Source organism: Erythrolamprus reginae, chromosome Z, assembly GCF_031021105.1.
Source record: "Erythrolamprus reginae isolate rEryReg1 chromosome Z, rEryReg1.hap1, whole genome shotgun sequence".
Classification (NCBI taxonomy): Eukaryota; Metazoa; Chordata; class Lepidosauria; order Squamata; family Dipsadidae; genus Erythrolamprus; species Erythrolamprus reginae.
Genome location: NC_091963.1, coordinates 137,214,169 through 137,220,472, shown reverse-complemented (window position 1 = coordinate 137,220,472; position 6,304 = coordinate 137,214,169). Strand labels below are relative to the sequence as shown.

At 43.4% G+C, this 6,304-nt stretch overlaps 1 protein-coding gene across 1 annotated transcript; it reads right to left on the bottom strand.

The window, feature by feature from the left end:
* Positions 1-704: 704 nt before the first annotated feature.
* On the bottom strand, positions 705-5,676 carry LOC139154782 (apoptosis-associated speck-like protein containing a CARD). The gene is made up of 3 exons (XM_070729756.1): positions 5,289-5,676; positions 4,379-4,438; positions 705-1,937 (listed from the first exon to the last, which is right to left on the bottom strand). Exons 1-3 carry the CDS (start codon positions 5,563-5,565, stop codon positions 1,669-1,671), a joined length of 606 nt encoding a protein of 201 aa, XP_070585857.1. The 5' UTR covers positions 5,566-5,676; the 3' UTR covers positions 705-1,668.
* Positions 5,677-6,304: the final 628 nt, after the last annotated feature.

Here is a 6,304-nt window from a genome sequence, read left to right as displayed (position 1 = left end):
TCCTGAAGCGAATTCGCTTCAGGACTCAGGTGGAAAGCGGCGAGAGCGAGCGCTAGCGAACGGCTTGTCCGCCGCCCGCTCGCGCGTCCCGCGCCCACGCCGTTCATTCTCGCCGCTTCCCACCTGAGTCCTGAAGCGAATTCGCTTCAGGACTCAGGTGGAAAGCGGCGAGAGCGAGCGCTAGCAAACAGCTTGTCCGCCGCCCGCTGGCGCGTCCCGCGCCCACGCCGTTCATTCTCGCCGCTTTCCACCTGAGTCCTGAAGCGAATTCGCTTCAGGACTCAGCTGGGAAGCGCGAACGAGCGGCGCCAGCGAACGGCTTGTCCGCCGCCTGCCTGCCCGCTAGCGAGGAGCCGAAGATTGGGGGCGGCGCGGCTGTTTTGAAACGTCGCCGGCGGCATGGGGGGCTTCCTAGCAGCCCCCCAAACCCGGGTTGGGGGTCCGGGGGGTGCTGGCAAGCCCCCCATGCCGGCGGCGACGTTTTAAAACAGCCGCGCCGCCCCCAATCTTCGGCTCCTCGCTAGCGCTGCGGAAGTAAAAACACCATCTGCACATGCGCAGATGGTGTTTTTACTTCCGCAGCGCTACTTCGCGAAAACCCGCTCGTTGCGGGGGGTCCTGGAACGGAACCCTCGCAACGAGCGGGGGATCACTGTACTACAGGTAGTCCTTGACTTACAGGGTGCGTTCCAAAAGTAATGCAATTTAAAAAAAAGTAATTTATTGAACAGATTTGCAGAAACACTTAAAATTCTTCAAAGTACTGTCCTTGGGTCTCTACACATTTTTTCCAGCGACTCTGCCATGACCAGTACGCGTCCTGGAAGGTGTCTTCAGGGATCTCTCGCAAGGTCTTCGTCATGGCTGATTGGATCTCTTTTATGGATGAAAAATGGGTTCCTTTCAGGGCTGGGAACAAAAAAAATCTGCTGGGGTGACGTCAGGACTATAGGCGGGGTGGGGCAGTGTCGGCACTCGCGGACTCGTAGCGCGTTGTGGCCAGGCGCGCTTTTCGTCCATAGAAGAGATCCAATCAGCCGTGACGAAGACCTTGCGAGAGGTCTGTAAAAAGTTTGTCTAGTGACTGTTCAAAGTTACAACGGCACTGAAAAAAGTGACTTATGACAATTTTTCACACTTATGATTGTTCACGTGATTTATGGTCATGTGATTTACATTTGGATGCTTGACAACGGATTCACATTTATGACAGATGCATTGTCTCGGGGTCATCTGATCCCTTTTCGCAACCTTCGGACAAGCAAAGTCAATGGGGAAAGCTAGATTTTCTTAAACTGGGGTTACTAACTTAAGGGCTGTAACAATTCACAGACCCGTGGCAAGAAAGTTTTTAAAATGGGGGCAAAACTCACAACCAATTTCCCACTTAGCAATTTTGAGCTCAATTGTGACGTTGTGGCCACAAGACTAGTTTGCTTCCCCCAAAATAAGACACCCCCTGATAATAAGCCCAATTCGGCTTTTGAGTGAATGGCAGTAAGGCCAAGCACTTATTTCTGGATTCAAAAAAATGTAAGACAGCGTCTTATTTTTAGGGAAACAGGGTATGAAAATAGTCTATACCTGTATACCCGTATCTGTAGATTCCTATCATATATGTGTAGTTGGATATTTTATTCCCTGAGATGGTATTTCACTTCTATGGCCTCACTGCCTTTCAAGGTCTTCAATCAGAAACTTCCTTTTCTCCTTCAGAACTTCGTAGAGCATATCCTTGCAATGTGGATTCCAGCCTGGCACCAGTTTAAAGAGCTCCCTCATTTTCTCCTGGGATGTTCCCTTTATCATGATAATTTGATATTGCTCATTGTTCAGGAGAACTCCATATAGCTGGTCCAGAATTTCTTCCACTCCGACTACCCTCCGAATCAGGGCGTCACGATGGCGTTCAATAAAATGCATTCCTGGGGCCTGAACTGTGAAAAAATAAAAGGAAAAAGAAATAGCAATATATTGATACTCAAGACTTAACATTAATTCAGCTTCAGGCCTCTCTTCACTGGAGCTTTGGAGACTGAGATTTTATTATAGGAGGCTCTTTAAGGCAGGGCTGGGCAACTACAGCAGCTTTACTATCTGTGGACTTCAACTCCCAGAATTTCTGAGCCGTGCTGGGAATTCTGGGAATCTATCTATCTATCTATCTATCTATCTATCTATCTATCTATCTATCTATCTATCTATCTATCTATCTATCTATCTATCTATCTGATTAGATTTAGATTAGATTTATTGGATTTATATGCCGCCCCTCTCCGCAAACTCGGGGCGGCTCACAACAACAATAAAAAACAGTACATAATAACAAATCCAATGCCCACCAATCTAATTACAATTTAAAATTCATAAATTCATAAAACAATCCCAATGTATATAAAAACAGACACACAGTCAATCAATCAAATGGCAAAACAACATGGGCAAGGGGGAGATGTTTAGTTCCCCCATGCCTGACGGCAGAGGTGGGTCTTAAGGAGTTTACGAAAGGCAGGGAGGGTGGGGGCAATCCTAATCTCAGGGGGGAGCTGGTTCCAGAGGGTCGGGCCCCCCACAGAGAAGGCTCTTCCCCTGGGTCCCACCAGACGGCATTGTTTGGTCGACCGGACCCGAAGAAGGCCGAATCTGTGGGACCTAACCGGTTGCTGGGATTCGTGCGGATTTGTATGCCGCCCCTCTCCGTAGACTCGGGGCGGCTAACAACAATAATAAGACAATGTAAACAAATCTAATATTTAAGTTAATTTAAAAACCCCAATTTTAGAAACCAATCATACATACAGACATACCATGCATAAATTTTATAAGCCTAGGGGGAAGGGAAAATCTCAATTCCCCCATGCCTGACGACAGAGGTGGGTTTTAAGGAGCTTACGAAAGGCAAGGAGGGGGGGCAACTCTGATAACTGGGGGGAGTTGGTTCCAAGGGGTCGGGGCCGCCACAGAGAAGGCTCTTCCCCTGGGTCCCGCCAAACGACATTGTTTAGTTGACGGGACCCGGAGAAGGCCAACTCTGTGAAACCTAACTGGTCGTGGGATTCGAATTGAAGTCCTCAAGTAATAAAGTAGCCAGGTCATAGAGTGGTCAGCTGCCCACTCCTGCTTTAAGGTTCTAAATAAATATATATTGTGAACTGAAATCAAGGTTCTCTCTGTCACTTTATCCTGGAGTAAAATCCACATCCACTGTAGGAGATAATTTTAAGAATGCTGTGAAATTCTGCTCTACCTCTCTATAACGTTCTGATGTTTTCCTTTTTTCACAGTTCAAGTTTGACAATCAGGAGAATATTTGTTAAAAAACAAATGCAGGCTACATTAGGAGCCAACTTTCATCTCAGTCTCTAAGGAAAATTATACAAAAAAATTGCATAAATTACCCTATTACAACCATTTAATATTTCAAATAAAAATATGTTTCTTTAATTATGGGGTCCTATGAATACTGTGTTGGGGAACAACTAATGTTTTGGTTGCAGTAGATTCCATGTTGTTAAGCCAGGATTGTATCAATCTATACAAACAACTTCAAAAAAATTAAGTCTGAGATATGAAGCGAAAGCTAACAGGTGAAACGAGTCTTTATAAGATGATATGAGCAGCACAATCCTTTGTATGATCCTATTGATCCCTTAATTCGGGATAGAGTTGGGATGACTGGATGCAACCTGGCACTATGTGGAGTTCGCAGCAGATATTTTTTCTGTGGCCCTAGCAGAGAAACAGCTGCTGCTACCTAGCCTTGAACTCTCAACCTTCAGAATGGGACCCAAAAAGTTGAAACCGAGATGTTGGAAGTGCAAAATAGAATTTGGCTTTTATTACCATTTATGGTGGCGGTGTGAAAAAGCAAACAACTACTGGGAAAAAATTAAAAACTGGTTAGAAGAAATCTTAGGAAAAAAAAATAGAAAAAAGTCAGATATATTTGATTTTGCATATAGAGAATAGAGAAAGTAACAAATGCACATTTGGTAATAATAGTAGTTGGAGTGAAAAAACTTTTTGAAAAGATGATATTTCTTGGTGATAAATGGGCTAGGGGAAAATAGATATAGGATTAGATACATAAATAAGATCAATGTATATGACTTGTTTTTAAATGCCTTTTTGTGTTATGTATATATGTATATAAATAAAAAAAATTATAAATTTTTTTTTGCCACATGTATACACAAATACTGTACATTGTTTTTACCAAGGTTTTAATATCATCTCCCTGCAATTCCTTGGAATTTAAGGGAGAAATCAAATTGTTCTGAAAATTAGTTCTAAGATAAACATGCGTTCCAAGGGAGAGGACGCATCAAGTAAACAGAAGGTGGGCTAATTCCTATCTACCAATGGAGTAGGAACTCACCTGTTTGTCTTGAGGGGGCGCTCATCTGGGTCACAGGTTCCTCATCAGAATTGCAGGCATCTGGAGGGGGCAAAAAAGGAGAGTTTATAGTAAAAAAAACACAGCAATAATTGGACAATGCACATAATTTTGTCTGATATTCTCTAACAGATTGTGTGCACATAGATCGGAGATGTGTACTGTCAAAGTATAAAACCCTTTGAGGCTTGGGATTCCTGTATGTGAAGAAAATCCATCTTTATTTCTGTTCTTACCTCTGTCCTAAGCAAATAACAATAGAAGATTTATTGCTTTATCCTTTGACCATTTTGATCAAAATACTGCAGGCCTAACAATCATCAAAGCTCTGGGCACCCCACCCTGCCAAGCAACACCCAAAGTGTTCTTTGTTGCTTTTGCAGAGTCAGAAAAAAGACATTTTTCTTGCAGGCTTCCTTAACAGGAATAAGATAGTGATGCTCTGATATGTCTAACTTTTTAGGGCTGCTTTTATTTGCTGCTACTGGATTACTATTTACAGTATTGCATTATATTTGTTATAAATGGCATTTTAATGTCTCGTTTCATTTATAAAAGGTAAAATACAGTATATTACATTTTATATTCCTCTTATATGCCACCAAGAGTCCTTTGGGAGTTGGGCAACATATAAATTAAACTAATATGTATATAATACAAAATATGAGAGGGGGGGGGGGTTAGATCTATTTCATAGGAAACTTTTGTAAAGTGAAATCAAAACCCCAGCAAAATAATTTCTCCGTGGGAAGCTGAAAAGTTTTTGTTGGGTCCAATGATTGTGTCAAGGACGGTTGCATCCAACTCCTCCCAAGACTTTTTTAGGGCTCGGGGAGCTAAAGTCCGACCCATCCCAGGTTAGAGAAACCGCCGCTGATCTCGTACCCGCTACCTTTCCCGGTGTCACTGAGGAGCTTCTCAGCTTGGGGCTTGCAGTTGCTGACCGAGAGCACCTGGGCGGCCACTTCCACGGCGTAGTCCTGGCAGTAGTAACTGATCAGGAGGTCGCTGAGTCTGAGCGCGTCCGCCTTCTCCAGGGCTCCTCGGGGGATGTTGCTGAAGTCTTCCTTGACCGGGAAATCCTGGAGGTTCGCCTTGAATTTTCTCAGCTCGTCGCCGGTCAGGTTCTCCAGGGCTTCTGCCAGGCAGCAGCGGGCGCTTTTGGCCATCGCGCTCCTTCAAATTCTTCTTCTCTTTCGCCTTCCGCGAAAATGGACAAGCGAGACAAAGGCGCGAAGCGGAAAAGGCGCCCAAGTGGGAGGGCTCGGCAGCTCCATCGCGGCTACTTTCGCTTTTTGGCCCTCGGCTTCCCGTTCCGGGCTTGATGGTTTTATTTGCTGCTGGGAATCTTAAGATTTCCGGAGGATTTGGTTGCATTAAAGAATAGAATATAATTTTAATTGGCCAGGTGTGATTGGACAGTCAAAGAATGTGTCTTTGGTGCATAAGCTCCCTCAGTGTACATACAAGGAAAAGATACATTTGTCAAGAATCCTGAGGTGCAACATTTAATGATTGACACAGGGGTCAAATAAGGAATCAGGAAACGATATTAATAAAAATCTTAAGGATATAAGCAACAAAGTTACAGTCATACAGTCCTAGGTGGGAGGAGATGGGTGATAGGAATGATGAGAAAAAAAATCTGGTAGTAATAATAGTAGTGCATCCTTAGTGAATAATCTGAGTGCTGAGGTAATCATTTATTTATTTTATTTATTTGTTTATTTTGTCCAATACACAATGAGGGTTTTAGTGGGTATATATCTATATACACATAGTAAAATACATGATGAAGGTTATAGAGGAGATACTCATAGTAAAATATATCTAAGAAATAATAGAAAAGAAGGTATAGTAATTTGTTTAGCAGAGGCTACAAAAGAGGAATGCGAATTGGGTCTCTCT

What these genes read in the sequence shown, in the direction of transcription:
- LOC139154782 (XM_070729756.1), bottom strand. Translation starts at nt 5,565, where the DNA reads ATGGCCAAAAGCGCCCGCTGCTGCCTGGCAGAAGCCCTGGAGAACCTG. An exon ending in CCTCAGTGACACCGGGAAAG is followed by an intron (nt 4,439 to 5,288) that starts GTAGCGGGTACG and finishes TGCCCCCTCCAG; the next exon opens with ATGCCTGCAATTCTGATGAG. An exon ending in CGCCCCCTCAAGACAAACAG is followed by an intron (nt 1,938 to 4,378) that starts GTGAGTTCCTAC and finishes ATTTTTTCACAG; the next exon opens with TTCAGGCCCCAGGAATGCAT.